The 17,349-nt window shown below is 41.5% G+C and overlaps 1 protein-coding gene across 3 annotated transcripts in view; it reads right to left on the bottom strand.

The window, feature by feature from the left end:
- The window catches only part of usp53a (ubiquitin specific peptidase 53a), a 43,485-nt gene that overhangs the window by 14,711 nt on the left and 11,425 nt on the right, over nucleotides 1–17,349 (bottom strand). For 2 of the 3 annotated variants that reach the window (XM_083678991.1, XM_083678992.1), the window contains exons 2-12: nucleotides 14,439–15,109; nucleotides 12,473–12,565; nucleotides 12,116–12,250; nucleotides 10,233–10,343; nucleotides 8,780–8,862; nucleotides 8,469–8,553; nucleotides 8,033–8,179; nucleotides 5,555–5,704; nucleotides 4,029–4,197; nucleotides 2,531–2,725; nucleotides 306–446 (exon numbers count right to left, since the gene is read on the bottom strand). In XM_083678991.1, coding sequence (XP_083535117.1) covers nucleotides 306–446; nucleotides 2,531–2,725; nucleotides 4,029–4,197; nucleotides 5,555–5,704; nucleotides 8,033–8,179; nucleotides 8,469–8,553; nucleotides 8,780–8,862; nucleotides 10,233–10,343; nucleotides 12,116–12,250; nucleotides 12,473–12,565; nucleotides 14,439–14,582 — 1,453 coding nt within the window. In that variant the 5' untranslated portion in view covers nucleotides 14,583–15,109. The remainder of the gene's footprint in view (nucleotides 1–305; nucleotides 447–2,530; nucleotides 2,726–4,028; nucleotides 4,198–5,554; nucleotides 5,705–8,032; nucleotides 8,180–8,468; nucleotides 8,554–8,779; nucleotides 8,863–10,232; nucleotides 10,344–12,115; nucleotides 12,251–12,472; nucleotides 12,566–14,438; nucleotides 15,110–17,349) is intronic. The other variant, XM_083678993.1, reaches the window with a different exon arrangement.

Raw genomic sequence — 17,349 nt, 5'->3', positions numbered from 1 at the left:
GCGCTTAATCCCCCTCCTGACACATTGCTCCCAAACCGCAGTTTACATAAGGGCCAGTGGAGTGGAAGGCTAGCCTTTTGCTTTGGTAAAGCGTAGTGGTCTTTTTTGTTTGCTTGTGTTTGTTTATTAGTGGGGTTGAATGTACAGTATAGAGCACTAGAGCTTTCTTGTCTTTCTTTGCCCTGTGCATGTATGGTGTGTGTTTGTGTTTGTGTGTGTGTGTGTATATTTGCATACAGTGCAAGCATTGCACAAACAGTAATACAATCATTGTTATGTGTACAGTAATGTCTAAAGTGGCATACCTCGGTACCGTGACTCAGGTCTCCTCTGGCCCCTCTCGTACTCCCTCCTGGATTGGTGCATCCCTCTGACCTCCCCTGCTCTCTGCGTAACCTCTCGAGAGATGTCCCTTATACGGCTTTTGGGATCAATGGGGATCTTCACTGTAGGAGAACAAAGGAAACACATGATATTTTCATAATTTGGCAGACTCTTATCTGTGCTTGTTCCAAGCTCCATCACTAAAAACCAGTACATCAAAATGACAAACCTACAGTATGATCATTCATGGTCACTTGGGACTGTCCCCAACCCACCCCCCTGCCCCCCAAGTCATTGAACAGTGCTGAGTGTGTAAGGGGGAAACTTTAGGGCCGATCGATGTGCTGATGTATGCTGAACTATGCTTTCTGCTGCGTGAGGAGAAAGGCACTGAGGTGGAACCGCAGCTACGCAGAAGCCATTTCTCCCCTCTTAGACTTATCTGTGCAGCCTCATCTCTCATAAAGAATGAGAAAGTCAAAGTGGATGGATAGAGAGGACATTCACTGCAAGTCTAAGTTGCTGTACTTTAGCAGCGAGAGAAGGTGATTTTCTGCTCGCTGTCCATGTATCGATCTCACAAGTAGATGACTGTACGATGCATCTCAGAATTGTGTTTCATGGTTTTATATACAGTAGCTATACTTTTTCTCTCCAAGCAACTGAACCTGTGGGATGTAAGACGTCTCAGTTTTAGATTTTAAATTGAAATCAATGAAAATAGAATTTGGTCTCATGGTATACATGGACATTTAATTGCACATATAGAGAGAAATTATGAGAATGAATTGGTTTCCCACAAGGTGGCTTTGGAGTGGCTTTACTGTTCTCAATGCTCTGAGTGACTGGTAACATTGTCTAGTACTGGAGGATAGAAAACACATCAAACAGTTTGAGCTGCTGGCTTTAACTGAAGAATAACAACAAAGAGGACAAAAACAAGGACAGACTCAACAGCATACTGTATAATAATAACAAAGGAATGTGTTATAATAACAGAAGAGTTATGACCCCACTATCTGCCCTTGGGGCCCTTCCTTGACCCTGCTCCCTTGCTGCCCTCTCCTGCCATTGCAAATATACCTGTAACCATTCTGCATGCGTATGCCCGTGTGCTCTCTCTCTCATTCTCTCCCTCTCTCTCTCTCCTTCTCCTCTCCCCCTCCTATAGCCCTCCCTTCTCTCAAAGTAACCACTCAGAGTACCTCTCTATCCAGACAGAAACTGTGTCCCCTGGGTACAGACAAAGTCAGTTGGTCTAACAGGGAGCAAAATGATCTAATTATATGTCCCTATCCCTTCATCTCTCACTTCACTTCCCCCCCCTCTCTCCACAAATCCATCGCCCTTTGGCCTCTCTACTAGTAGCCAACTTCTATCTCATGTCCCATCTCTCTTCATCTGAACCTCTTCTCTCCACTTTCTCCTTTCCTATCGCCATACATACACACCTCCGTCTTTCCATAGCTGCACTCTTCCTTTTCTCTTCCTTCCATTCAATAATATCCCTCCCCATCCATTAATGCTTGTCAATGACTGGACTCTTTCTGTTTTTGGTGTCATCCATCCATACCGCCTCCCTCAATAGAAATAACCTACCAAACTTTCTCTTTAGCCCTGTATTATGTCGCCTGAAACTGGCAGTATTGAGGAAGTTACTCCTCAAACTGAAATATATAACTAGATTACCAATTACTTTACAAGGAAAGAAGTTGAACTACACTTAAGCTACCCTTAAGACAAATATAGTTAAAACTAACCACTGCTAGCTGGTCTGTAAGTAGTTTCGGAACATGTGACTAAAAACTGTGATAATTGTCATTGTCATAAATACATCTTGTTTTTTGGTATGAAAGAAACGGTTATCAAATGCATTTGGGCCCCTTCAATTAGCTTGCAACAACAACAACGCAAGCGCCGTGCTAGTGATGCATAACGTTGCATATCTATGAAATATCCAGGGTTACCACCGCCAGAAATATCCAGGGTTATTACTAATGAGGGTAAACGGGGTGAACTGGGTAAATCACGGTACAAGGCAGGGGTCAGACAAAAAATACCTGGATTTTTTTTCAGCCATTTTACTGTTATGTCTGTGGGAATAGAGCTTCTCTCTCTTTCCATATCTGTCACCTGTCTCTGGTAATACCAATTTCTCCTATTTATCTTTACTTAAGATCTTACTCTCTCTCCCTTCCTCTCTCACCATATCCATTCCTTCTATTACTCCTCTTCTCCTCTCTCGTACCTGGTCCCCGGCCCCCGCTGGTCTGGGCACTGCCCCTGCTGAAAGTGGAAGAAGCCTGGCTCTTCTGTTTGAAGCTGCCAGGGCCCAGCAGAGCATCCAGGTTCTCTCGCGTAAGGTCCAGTTTCTTGGGGCCTGGAGGTGGAGACTCAGGACCTGAGAGACAAGAAAAGAAGTGGGTGGATGTTACCATCTGGGGTTCTGTTGTAGGACATCTTTACTTGCGAGAACCAGTGTTAAGATCAAATCACACACACCAAAAAAGAATGGATATGCAGATTTTATTTAAATTGAATTTCCAAGATCAACACCAAACATTCAATACCATCACAATAATTTACATTCAAAACAACAATTGAAATTAAATTGAAACAAAGACATAAATAGTGTCTACAATCACCACCGTAATAGAGCAAATAACCAATATCCATTTTTATAAGAAAGATATATCACAAATTACATTTACATTTTGTTTTTAAGATTCATTCAAGCCTGTCTGCAACACTCTGCGACCTCTGATGGACAGTGAGCTGCTGTCATCGTGACGATCAGTTCGGTGGGTTCGAGGAGAATCATTAAGGGGGATAACCCCCAAACAAATCCAGAGGTTTTTAATCCACAGCAGAAATGTTTAGCTGCTGTCATCAATAACTTATTGTTGCCAATGGCGAGTATTATGCTCTGTTTTAACATCACAAACAGGAGAAAGTGACGTTTCTTCATTAGACCTAATTTTAAAATTCAAATTAAGTTATGATAAGTACATTTGGCTGGAACACCTAATCAAATGATGCATAGAAGCAATACAAACAAAGACTCTTTAAAAGATGCTGATAGGGAGCATTGAAGCATAAAGGTAGGATTTGGTATTTTGAAACAGATTGGATGTGTTGGGGCTAAAAGTTCATAAAGAGCGAGACATCACAGTCATCCATTATACAAAATGGCAGTGGAGTCGGATTTGGCCTAGGGTGCATTTCAGGAAGGGAAAGTTCAAACCCCAGTCAAACCACTGGCAACACTAACTGCCATTACTTCCAATTGGCTGGTGTTGGAGAGCCACTCTTTGCAGCACTTATTTTAGGACCCCCTCTGGCTCCAAATTTCCTGTACCGACTTAAATATAGCACCCACTTATTAAGCATGAATTAAAGGAAAGATGAATTATAAACGTGTTGTGGTTCCCATGAATTGTCTTAAGCACAGCTTAGGGATCTGCAGTTTTAGAAAAGGGGTGATGAAGCAGTTTCAGTCTTATTTCCCTGTAGGGATGGTTCCAAAATACAAACCGATCGATCGATCAAGACCATGTGGTCTCAAGACATTTCTGTCAGATTGTACCGACAATGACTGTAGAACAAGAGGGGCCACACACAGTAGCAAAGCTGTGTTCCATGACCCAAAAAGTAAATACAAAGTCTTTCCAATGGCTCCATGACTTTTGTCTGATTTCTCATACCTTGGTCCTCTCCATTGATGGGAGATTTGTAGTGGGAGTGTCCTCTGTTCTGACGTGAAGCGTCATCTGCAGAAATTGCACTCCCGTCGGGGTTGGAGTAGAAGAGGAGGAGGGGCTGAAAGTGACCTTTGATACATTTGGTGACCACGTCTTTCCACCTAGACCCAATCTAGGACAAGAGAAAAGAGAGACAAGGAGTTCAATACACTCACACACACAAAGTTGAAAAACAGACATCATTTGTAATAGTACAGAATGGCTAGGAAAAAAGTCACCTACGACATCAACACATTTTCTCATTTCATTAACCGAAGTATTTTCATATGCCAAATTTGTCATTCAGTGCCAGCCAATAAACATCACTACTTTTGGAGCTACTGTATTCCTTTCATTATCAGCAGCTGGTAAAATATACAGGAAATATTGGGGCTCTAAACCTCAATGCAACCTTCAACCAAACTAAGGAGTTGGAGGTTGTCTAAACACTACATTATTTATTATTTGTTTATTATTATTCAGGGCCAGGCATTAACAAATTATTTAAATCACAGAACCTTTGGCGTGTTGACCAGAAAAAAGTACAATTGGATTCAGACATGACAGCAGTTCAGAGAGGACATTAGACACTCACACAAAACTGTGTAGGGAGGGATTTCTCTGCACTGGTCTCTTTTGACTGGGATCTTGAGTGAATATTACGCACTGAGCCTCACAATCACATTAGCTAAGCTGGGCTAAGTGCGTGCGTCTCTACAAAAGCCACAAAGGCAGACTGGAGGCTAACGGATGCTAGTGTGCTCCTTAATTAACCAAATGAGGGGGGAGCAGAAGGTAGGAGATTGAGAGGGAGAAAGAGAAAGAGAGAGATAAAAAGAGGTACTGTAGAATCATGAAAAATGTGGAGGAGGAAGAAGACATATGGAGAGTTAAAGAAGGACAGAAAGATGGAAGAGGGAAAGGGAGAGGAGGAGAAAAAGTCAAACAAATTAAGAGTTGAGGAAGATGGAGAAAGAGGTATTGTTACAGGGAGGAGAGAGAAAAAGAGAGACGCATCAGAGGGCCAATTGTTCCATGTGCATCAGCCACTTTAAGCCAGAGCGCAGGGGCAGAGTTTTCACCATCGAGAGGGAGCTAAACTGATTTGAATGAAAATGAATGTCATATCAAAATACTACCTCAACTATCAGTGTAACACTCTAATTACCCGGAGAACTATCCCCCTCCTCAAAAATCTATCCACATCGAATAAACCTTTTGTTTGTTTTGGCAGATGCCTCTGATCCCTTCCTACAGGATTTTTATATTACAAAGTTTAAGGAAAGCACTGAAACACTGCCTCTACTGCTATTGATAAAAGCAGATAATATAATAGAAAAAAAATATTCAATCTATGTTTGTCTGCTCCTTGCTTGGTGTGGGGCAGAGGGGGAAAGAGAGCAATACATTTAATTTGTAATTTCATTTCATTAATTCAACATATCAATAGTTTAATTCTGGGGAATGACTAATCTTTGTTGAGCCCTCACCTCTTTCACTGTGGCGTCATCAAAGAAGACCCATTTGGAGGATTTGGTGTGGAAGGCGAAGGCACAGTAGTGGCGGCTGGAGTAACAGATCATCCCCACGAGGACTAGCTCTCCCTTTTTGGCGTGCTCGTCTGTGACCCGGTAGAAGAGCTGCAGACAGACATACACATTGGTATTATTAAATAAGTATTGGATCTGTAGTTAAAGCAATGGTGACAAAAGACCTCAAATATCATAGAGATGTGATCTCTGACAATCAATCAATAAAAAGACACACACACACTCACGCGCAATGTATTGGTTGAATCTGCTGCTCCAATCTGCTGCTCCAGGTCTTTAAGTTATATACTTATACACTTGATTGGCCGAAAACACCAAGTTTGTTTTTCTCTTTTTGTGTCTTTCTTTCTTTTTTTTCTTTTAAATATGTTTTTAGGGCATTTCTGCTTTATTGGGATACAGACAGTAGAGATTGACAGGAAGGATGGGTGAGAGAGACGAGGGATGACATGCAAGATATGCCGAGGGTCAGAATCGAACCAGGAACCTTGCGATTACGTGGTATGCGCATTAGTGTGCTAAGCCACTAAGTGCCCAAGCCATTGTGTCTTTGTTTCTGTTGCACTTCTGCAATACTACTCCCACAAGTTTGAAAAGGCCGCTGAAAGCAGCGGTTGTGAAATAGCTGCTTGTTTCTCCCGCGTGCATTTCCTGAAAGGCCGGTTCTCTTGGCTATCTGAGACAATGGATTCCAAAACAGGGGGGAGGCTTTCTTTAACACACAACACAGTCACATGAAAAAGTACAAGTATGAATCAAGGCCTTTGTGGTGCCTTGTGGGGAACTGTTAGACTAATCCAGAGCTGGAATGCAAGGGAGAGGGGCAACCAGGGAGAGGGGTAAGAGGAGTCTGTCCAAGAAGTGTTCTTCATGGAGATGTTGTGAAATAAGTTGGGCATTTTGCCCTGGGCTTGTAAGAGGATATTAGCTTTGTTGCTCAAGCACATCCCCATCTCCCATTATTTTGGAGATGTGCTTGTCGTTAGACACAGGGCCACTATCGGTCAAAGATCGGTCAAAGAGTGGAATGTTACAAGTCAAAAACAAAAACAAAAACAAAAACACACATGCACACACAGTGCCCTTCCGTCAAGGCACTGGGAGGGGCTTGACACAAACTGACCCTATCCAGCAGGGACTTTTTGATCAGTGGTGCAGGCCAACTGGGCATCAGGCACTGGTTGCTTACGCAACATCCTGACTTACAGAGGGATAAAGCCACACTTTATTCCGAAAATGTGTGCGTGTGTGTGTGTTATATATATATATATATATATAACACACACACACACACACACACACCGGCCACTTTATTAGGTACACCTGTTCAACTGCTCGTTATCGCAAATATCTAATCACATTGCAGCAACTCAATGCATTTAGGCATGTAGACATGGTCAAGACGACCTGCTGAAGTTCAAACCGAGCATCAGAATGGGGAAGAAAGGTGATTTAAGTGACTTTGAACGTGGCATGGTTGTTAGTGCCAGACGGGCTGGTCTGAGTATTTCAGAAACTGCTGATCTACTGGGATTTTCACGCACAACCATTTCTAGGGTTTACAGAGAATGGTCCGAAAAAGAGAAAATATCCAAATGAGCGGCAGTTCTCTGGGCGAAAATGCCTTGTTGATGCCAGAGGTCAGAGGAGAATGGCCAGACTGGTTTGAGATGATAGAAAGGCAACAGTAACTCAAATAACCACTCGTTACAACCAAGGTATGCAGAAGACCGAACGCACAACACGTCGAACCTTGAAGCAGATGGGCTACAGAAGGGGGGCCAACCCAGTACTAGCAAGGTGTACCTAAAGTGGCCGGTGAGTGTGTGTGTGTGTGTGTGTGTGTGTGTGTGTGTGTGTGTGTGTGTGTGTATATATATATATATATATATATATATATATGGTAAGGTTCTACCAATCGAGAGCTTTTGGCCATTTTTGTGCTTCTTAAAGGGTTCATGACTCTTAACTTTGGGCCAAGGCGGACATTTTGTTTCAGTGCAATCAGTGCCTTTGCAACTTTAATCAGACTACGAGACTAATCTCTTTAACACGGGCTGACAGGCAAAGATTATTTTGAGGCTTTGAATACGAATTATTTTCAAATATTGTGCTGAGGTCGTTGGCATGTTCTGCACATACACACTTCTGAGCAGTGACAGTAGCAACATCCTTTTCAGGAAACATAGATAACCAGCGTTGAGCAAAATCTAATGTTTTAAATTGCACATTTGGGTAAAAACATATACGTTAACTATTTCTTAAATGTCATACCAACAAGCATGTGTTTCATACTCTGTTCAGCTAGGTCAAGTCCATTCAAAACAAAACAAAAAAATGTGGCATGTTACTGAAAGTGAGCTATAAAGAACAAGGCATCTTGTGTGCTTTTTGGCCATGATGGCCTGTAATTCTTACCCCAGAGAGGTTGAGGTGTGGCCCTAGTGAGCGGATGACATCCTCAGTGAGGTCTGACTGGTCAGAGTCCCAAACGAAGCCAATGGTGACAATCTCTGGGGAGTTCATGAGGACCCTCCGGATCTTGATCCTCTGGCCACAGTTACTCTGACAGCAGAGGAGAGAGGGAAGAGACAGCTAATCAATGAAGTCTGCATAGCTAGTCAACTCAGGAAGTAACCAGTTAACAAACCAGAATAAGAAAAAAACATACAAAAACATAACATAAGCTAAAGGGTTCTCTGGCATATATTCTAGAATAGCTTTCAGTGATTTTGTAAGCAGTATGTTTGTGTGTATGTGAACTCTACTAAATTCTCAATGCTCTCTTCATGTAAGAAATTAGCTTGATCCACTAGCATGTTTAATATGATTAGGCAACAGTGTAGCTGCTTACCGGACAGTTACGGAGATCCCCGATTGTGCTCGCTGCTTGCAGGAGCTCCCCAAAAGACTCGTCCCGCCTTTGATAAACCTGTTGGCTGGGAAAGTCAGAGACAGAGTGAGTGAGTGTGAGTGTGTGTGTGTGTGTGTGTGTGTGTGTGTGTGTGTGTGTGTGTGACAGAGGGGGCCATATAGATGTAAAAGGAAAGGAAGAGGTATGAAAATAGAAAAGTGGTGGTGGTAACGACCTGAGAGGATCAAGAACTTGAAAGAAAGATGAGAGTCTGTTTTGTGTGATGTTATCAAAATGTGAGTGTTGCTTACCAGAGTGCGGTGGTGGAGACATAATGCACAAGCTCAGTGAAGGGCAGGGGGTCAGAGGACGCCCCACAGCTACGACACACAGACTGCGGGAGAGGGGAGAACACGAAAAACACAAACACTGGGTGTAAGCAAGGCCCCATTTAGCTACTGCCCAGAACTAATTACTGAGTCAGTGTGTGCTTTTTGGAAAGGAAGGAGTTGGAGACATCGGTGCCTAATTTTGGGAGGGTGGGGGGTTAGGCCAGATCGTGCAATATCCCCAGGCTCCAGCAATTTTTTGCTCTCTCTCTCTCTCATTTCTACAACGAGAGGTAGATATCCCTTCTCTGGCTCCCCTGTCCACACGCATGGGTGCAATAAGAAGTGATGCCATATTAAGCACTTCAGTTCCAATCGGTCAAAACCATTCAATTTCTGGTGGGTGATGTCCAAAACTGTGTAATATTAATTTGGTATGTTATAGCCTATTTAGAAAAGACAGTATTCATTTTATATAATATATATATCACACATACACACACACACACAGTGTCTTGATAACACTTATTTTCACCAAATATGAAATTAGTTAGTCGGCGATGATGGTCATCTGGTAAAAATATAGAGATAGTCATATAGTCATGGTGAAATGACTACTTATGGATGTTTTGTGTACTGTAAAGGGAGTGTAAAAGGAATGGGCTCTCAGAGTGGAGAGCAAAAGAAGCTGGGTGGCAAAGTTCATTCCAACTTTTTTAATCATCTGTCATTTGGGGGGTTTGGATCTTCACTTTAATACTTCCAATTACTTGTATATCGGTCTAAACTCAAGCTACAACGCGGCCCACATATTGGGGCCTCTAGCCTAGGGGTGTCCAACCCTGCTCCTGGAGACAATAGCGTGTGCAGGGGATTTCAAATGATCAGCTAATATTTTTTTTTATTTATTTTTTTTATCTGGAACCACAATTAGTTAAATAAGGTGCATTAAAACTGGGCTGGATCAAGTGTGCACACACACAGCCCTGCTCCATCAAAGCCTGCCAGAATGTCTGATATGCTGATGATAGGACTGGTTTGGAGTTTAGGGACAGGGTAACAGAGATGAACATCACATCTGCAGGGCAGGGAGGTTGAGGGAGAATGTATGTAGTCTACCCTATCTGTGTTATTCATCTTGTACTGCTGCAGCTCTACGGAATCTGACCTGATCCACCCTCTGTATTACAGAGGAGTAGCCCACTCTCAAAATGTGTGTGTGTGTGTGTGTGTGTGTGTGTGTGTGTGTGCATGCTTCTGTGTCTAAATCTTCTAAAGACGTGTGGAGGCTCAGAAACACACATATTACAGGATACATACATTAAGACATCACAGCACGTAAGCACTTCATAGATTGCTTTGCTAAATATGCCACAGGTACAGTTAATCTAAAGGGAGATTGTAGTGTCCTAAAAGGAGCAGGCCATCCATTTACCTGCTCGTAGAGTGTCATGGCAAACTTCTGGTGTGTGATGCAGGACTTGGAGGTGCAGGCATCCGTCTCTTCAGGCACAATGTGCAGGTGAATCCTTTCCAAAATGTTCTCCTGTAAGAGTGAAGGAACTGAGTAAATGGTGGGACTATACATAACAAAAACATGTTTTCTGCACTGCTGAATGGCATATGTTGCTCACCAAATGAGAAAATTAGCAATGTCTAATAAATGTTTCACTGAACATTCTATTTTCCTAAATCTCACTTACTGTTGCTATTCATGTCTCCTAGCCTTGTTACACTCAAGTTGATCTTGTAGTCAATTAATCCAGGGCACACTGATGACAATGCATTACAGAGTCTTTACTCACATGTAAACACTCATGCGGTATTAGCAGGAAGAAGATTCCCCATAAAATACTTACACACTTACAGTAAACACATAAACTCATATTATGTGATGTCTATGAAATTAGTTATGACAGATACCACAGCCTGTGTAGGTGGTATTGTACAGAGCAAGAACCAAAACAAACATTTTTGTTTTGTCCGACACCTGACATCTCTATCACCAACTTTGGATTTTATTGGATGTGGTAGTTACTTGTTGGTTATTGTTATGTTGCTTGGTCATTACTTATTATACAACGGGTTGATGAAAACAAGCATTGTGATTAGTCGAGAGGCGTTCAAAGCCATGACTTACGATAATGTCACAGTTAAATCACCTATTATTATATTCCTATGCCACAGTAGATTTGTGTATCACGTTCCCTTGACAACGTTTGTAGTTTTGGGAACTGTATTTCTCAGCACAGCACCACCACAATCTATCACAAAATAAAGACCACAGTTTTCGGATTTATTGTGTAACCTTTGTATAAAAGTAATAATGTCCTCAAGGCTGTGATTTATCATCAATATTGTCACTTAGTAGGGTTTGCTGGCACTGCGTGTCGTGCCTAACAACTCCCCTTACCCGTGACAATATTGATGATAAATTACGGCCTCTCTGGCATTATTGCTTCATTAAAACAGGCTACTATGGTGAAACTGAAAATTGTAAGTTTTACGCTTGTGTTTATCGATGTTGACGTGGAGCTCAGTGTGGTGAGTTTTGTTTAATTTGTTTGGCCGACCACTAATTTTCACATTGCCTGACCTTCTAGAAAGAGAGACTTAATTCTCTGTCCTGTTTATCCTGTGGCATATAATGAGACCTCCTGAGTGAATGACGTCCCCACTCGAGACTTGCTGTGCTAAACAGAAAATGATTATATGTCTGTGCTGAGTAGGTTTACAGCAATTACGCTGCAGCGTCAAACCCAATACAGGCAGGCAGAGAACAAAATGTACTGTAGCCTACTTAAGCCGTTTGGCTAAAGGGCAACTTCACACTAAGACCAAGTGTAAAATGGCATGTAATGTACAGTATGATGATATTCCCAAATCAATCATGGAGTTTCTTAGTGACAGAGTGGCTTCTGAATGTTCTTGGTTTCAGCTTTTCTCTTTTGATCTAAAAAGAGGATGAAACAGAACCACTTCACAAAGCATAACGGTTGGATAAAAGTTTTGGAATTGAGCCAAAATGAACACAAGTAAACAGGATAGATATGGTCATAATGACTCAGAAACCCCCCCCCACTCTAAACCACTTATAGACTGATACTGCATAATACAGTAACAAAACAGAGAAGCCCAAAGATGGAGCTTGTGCTTATGTAACCTGCCACCATGATATTCAGAGGCAGTGTGGCTGGGTTGATGAGAGGGGATACAGAGCGCTTTCAGATTGTGACCCCGCCAAAATCTCTCTCTCTCTCTCTCTCTCTCTCTCATACCAGGGTTCAATTGGAGAGCCTGGTCACCACTGGAACTTACGAAGCACTCTGCGGCATCGTCCATGAAGCCCAGCTGGAAGCGCTGCTCGTCCTTAAAGGTCTCTGCCAGGGCATGACGCAGGTTGTCAGAGGGGAGGGCGCGTTCTCGACTGTGCTGAAACTGGGAGAAGATGCCCTGTGGAACAAAACAATAACATTGTGAATTTAATAAATCTTTAGTTTTGACCTATTGTGGAAAAAAATATTTGTATCCAAAGCAGTTCTCAGAGGACAACTATTTCCTCCCAGCTCAATATCGCCAGTCTGTATGTTTTAAATACTAACCCTAAGCCTAATACTTGTAATGGAATCAGTTAAGCATCTGTAAAGATTCAATTTCATAATGGAAAGAGCATACCTTCAACGCACAGAAGATGCAAGACTCCCCGAGACAGAAGTGCCCTGGAAGCTGCCTCAGACTTCGCCTGAAGATGTCCAGCTGCCACAGGACCTGAAGGGTTAAAGGATATGTCACATTCATCAAGCCAATATTATACACTCACCTCTCAATATAACCAAAACTTTTACTACTTAGTAGCTACCCTTTCACACATACCTTGATGGAAGGTTTTTAATCTTCACTCTTTTTGAGAGAGCTACAGTTTTACAAGACTGGAATAAACCAGTTTCCTTTTCCAAGTTATCAACTGTCAGCTTGTGTTCTTGTTGGAGATGCAAGCTTACAGAAAAACAATTTCTAAAAGGTTTATTTCCTCACTCTACCTTTTTGTGAGGCTATGAGGAGAGAGGGCTTGATTTCCTTAGAAATAAGGCCCTGGGTAGCGGACGTCTTCACCCAGCTAAGCCACGTCTCACCATTTGAGTCATGGCCTGAGAGAGTGACCTCACTATGGGCTGATGGCATCCGCCAACAAACTTGCCTACTGCCATCCCACCAGACAAAAACAGTAACTATCTAGGACAAACTGACACACTTACAGAGTGACTAAGCTTTGGGCTTTGAGGCTGTAAAGTACTGTTGGTAGCAGTAAATATTTTGTTCAGAGGAACATGCTGTCATGTCCTGTCTAATGACTAGGCAAAGCTAACATGAGGAATGTAGCCCATTGGAAATTGCATCAGGTTCTATATTGACAGAATAGCAAGCCAGGAAGGTGGCATTACTGTAATCTCTATTGCTCATTTTCCAAGTAGGATCTTGTGTCATGATTAAATCAACGATATGTATCCAACTTCATAAACATAGTGAAATATGCTTACAAACTCTCCCCTAGTGACATTATGAAAAGTAATTTGTATTTATTTTGTATATATATATTAAAATGCTGAGCACAGTAAAATCAAGGCATAAGTAGCAAATCACAATACACAAATTGTGTATAATATAGCAATTAGAGCCTGACCGATACTGGATTTTTGGGTCCGATACCAAAATTCACAGATAACCAATATATCTGCATATATATTTATTTATTTATTTTTTTAACATAATTCCTTTTCAGCTCCGTTTTCATAGGAAATCAATGGCAAAATATGGTCTTAATACTGATTATGAAAAAAAATACATCTAAAAAATGACCTGAAATTATCTCTATTGATAAAATAAATAAATGTTTACGTGCACAGTTACTTGTACTATGCCAAATGAGAATTTCACATGTTCGGTGCACTGCATATTGATATCAGTGATTTGCTGTTAAATCTAAGTTGTTGTGACGGTTACAATACCTCCGGCACTTTCTGGTTGCCAACCACTGTAATTTCCAGTAATGGTTTATCCCAGCCCTCCCCCTCTCCAAGACAAACTTGATCAAAGTGGTAAATTCCACTCTCTACACGAGAGTAAACAAACCTGCATCGTACAGCATCCAAGCTGCTTGTGAAAAAAGTTAGCTAGAACATCTGACTCTGAAATAAATGGATACAAGTTGGCTATGTTAACTGAAGAAATAAATGATTGGTCAATAATATCTTACTGTGTGACTCCATATGCCATATAACTCTCTTGTTCAGTAACATCTGTTTAGTTAGCAAATGTGCAAATTGACTGCAGTCCAAAGAGCTAACGTTACTTTGCCAAATTCTGCCATTACATTAGGCACTCCAGTAACAGCAAACTCCAATAAACAAGTTTATTCATGTATTTCAAACGGGTTTCCACCCCTTTATAGATAGCCTGGTCTCAACAAAGTTAGGATAAGCCTAACAATCCTACAGTCACATTTATGCAGTCAATGCAGTTAAATATTGTTGATTTTAGTAGTCGGGCAGAGACACTTATTATGCACATCCATACACCCAGGAGCACCTAGTATTTTTGGCTAGCAACATTGACACTCCTAGACACAACTGAATGGACTCACCTGTACAGCGCTGTTGAGGAAGCAGCTGTTCTGACCTGGCTCATTCAGCAGGCCTTTTGTGGGAGCTAGAGACAGCATGCTCCCCGGCTGGTACGATTTGGCAAGATTGCCCCCTGGCTTCCTGAAGAACTTGACCCATGCCATTGGATAAAGGGTCTGCCTTTGGACGGGAGTAGAGGCTGGGGCGTTGGTGACAGCAGTGTCGCCCCGACAGTCTGAGGCTACGTTATTCCGCTAGCAGCAGCTACTGTCCTGCTACACATGGAGGTTTACTCCCACCTCTCTGCAGCTTGAGAGGAAGGTGACTATCTTGTCTACCACTTGGAAACGTTTCAAAAGAATGAGTGTAAATTCTAAAAAAAAGACCAAAAGGAAAGAATTACATTGGAGGTCACTGTCTGGGAAGTATTCTGAAGACCGCTTGTTTTCTTATGCGTTGCGGTTTGGCTGCTGAAGTAGGGGCGTCAGTCATTCTCCAGCCTCGGAATTTCTGTACTGGGGCTTCAGTACAGGGTCAGGAGGGGCTGTGGGCCCCGGGTGTCTCAGGGGGCTCTCCACATGACCCCGTTACTGAGGACAGTCAAATAAAATCAATTAGCCCCTTCAAGGGTTCATCCATAGGGAAGGTCTTTCCAGGCAGCTCTTACCATTGAATGTCAATGGGGTCTGATCTGTGTAAAATGAAAGAGAGAAGAGATGTTGAGACACGGTAAAATCATCATCTCATTGAAAACAACTTTTAGATATTGTGTTAACTGTGTAATATTGCATCAGTTCTCTAAACACTAGTCAAGGAGAGGGTTGAAGGGGGCTTGGTTCTAACCCAACCTGTAAGACATGTTCTAGGTCTGTAGTCTAACTCTCATTCAGCAAAGCGTATTCATTAGCAAAGCTTATACATTAACTTTTATGAATCTCTTTGAAATTATCTTATTTTGTGTAAATCTTATCCCTGCCAGGCCAATAAAGGCTGGCACAAGCACTCCCATTTTATCCAGCGAACCACTCTTCACAAGCTCAGTGCAAGAAGGGCAACAATATGAGACAGCGATCGACATCAACGTTTGTCCGCTTGTCCTGGACAAGTAAAATGTACCGTCAACTAAGTACACAAATCACACCATCTTTCCTTAAACAGATTAACGTTTTCCACGAATGTGGGAATTGTAACAGAATCAATAAAGTATTCATACAAAAGTTCATACAAAAGATGCGCTTTTGAGAGTGCATAGCCGCACATGCATTTCTTAGCAGATATTCTTTGTTAGTTACAGAGTTATTTAGCCCAGTTGTAGCCATAGACTTCAGTTGTATCTAATTTCTTATCAGCAATGGGGAAACGATTGCATCCTAAAACAGCACACAAGCTACACTTCTAGTTCACTTTGAAAAGCACATCAGGTAAAGACTTAAATAAGTGTTAAGAGCAGGGGGTAAGTTTGATGGAAATCTGGCAGCTCTGGCCACTGCAGTGAAATTCCGTTTGAAGTTCCAAACAACAACATCAACCTCCCTAATAATAATAGAAACCCCTGAAATGGACTTGCAGTGTTGGACATTAGCTGTTGCCTTTCTGAAATTCAAAGAGTCAGTAACCAGAGACAGAAAGGTGAAAATCGGTAAGTCCATTCCCCAAGAACACCCCATGTCAATAAAAAATGTTTGTATATCAGGTAGGACACTCCATTTTACATACTGGACCTTAAAAAGGGGCAGTGTTGTATTTTGAGACAAAGCAAATTAAATTAAAAACATTACAACACAATAGAAAAACATACATTTGGGGAGTTTTCACAATTTTCAGTCACCTTTTTGGTACATTACACAAAATACTTTTTTTTTGGGGCAAGTAAAAAAACCAGTGCTACCTAAGGACAAGTGGCTAAAAAGGTTAATGTCAAGCCCTGTGAGGGGTCTCCCTCATCTCCTTCAGATAACCTGAGATACATTTGTAACCTCTAGTTCTCTTCCAGTCGACTTGGTCCACCCCCTTACTATGGAACCTTGCAACACTCCCCGATTTCCTGGTCCGAAGTGAAACCTGTACGGCTACAAGAATGTACCCAGTCTACATCATACAGTCTCCAACCCCGCACTGTACACCACAGAGGGAGCGGTCATCCAGGCTGTAAAACCTTTTAAAAGTATGTGGAGAAGCCCAGCTGGCTGCAGCACATATCTCTGAGACAGACAGGGCCCACAACGAGGGCGAGTAGCAGGGCTACATTTTTACAAAGAGTTCTGGAAAATGACAGAAACCTTTTTTATATTTGGGTGATACTAATTTGATCTGGTGAAGCCAAAATTCAAATCAAAACACTGAAAATAACTTTAGTGGGCCACAGTGTTTTCCTCGAATGTGGGAAATGTGACTGTGTGAATCAATATAACATTAGCCCCTTTCAATACAACTATAGAATAAAGCACAAGCTTGTCTGAACATTTGTTAGCTGATATTCTTTGTAAGTTATAGGTTATATCTTACAAAAAGCACAATTGGGTGACTTAGTATCTGACGGACAATCATTAAAAACAACATAATCATACTCTTAGTAAAAAGATTAATTTTTAACTTGAAATCTGTGTGGACTCCAAGAATTAAAAGTTTCAGGAACTATGGGAGACATCACAGCACAACTGAAAAATATATGGCACAAGGAAACCAAGAGCTTGGTATATTGAGAGAGGTGGGATAGGCTGGGAACAGCTAAGGTGTAGAATTAAAAAAGAAATCTAAAAGAACTATATCAATTGAAAATGTCTTAACAAGTACAACAGGAAAAATACCAAATACACTATAATGGACATAAATTAACATGTCAATTTTTTAAATGAATAATAACAAATACCTAGTAGATAGAATATATTTGTAATAACTGTTAAAATGAATAAAACAAACAAATTATAAATT

Source organism: Argentina silus (assembly GCF_951799395.1).
Source record: "Argentina silus genome assembly, chromosome: 1".
Classification (NCBI taxonomy): domain Eukaryota; kingdom Metazoa; phylum Chordata; class Actinopteri; order Argentiniformes; family Argentinidae; genus Argentina; species Argentina silus.
The sequence above is the reverse complement of the archived record's forward strand: the minus strand, read 5'-3'. Positions and strand labels throughout refer to the sequence as shown.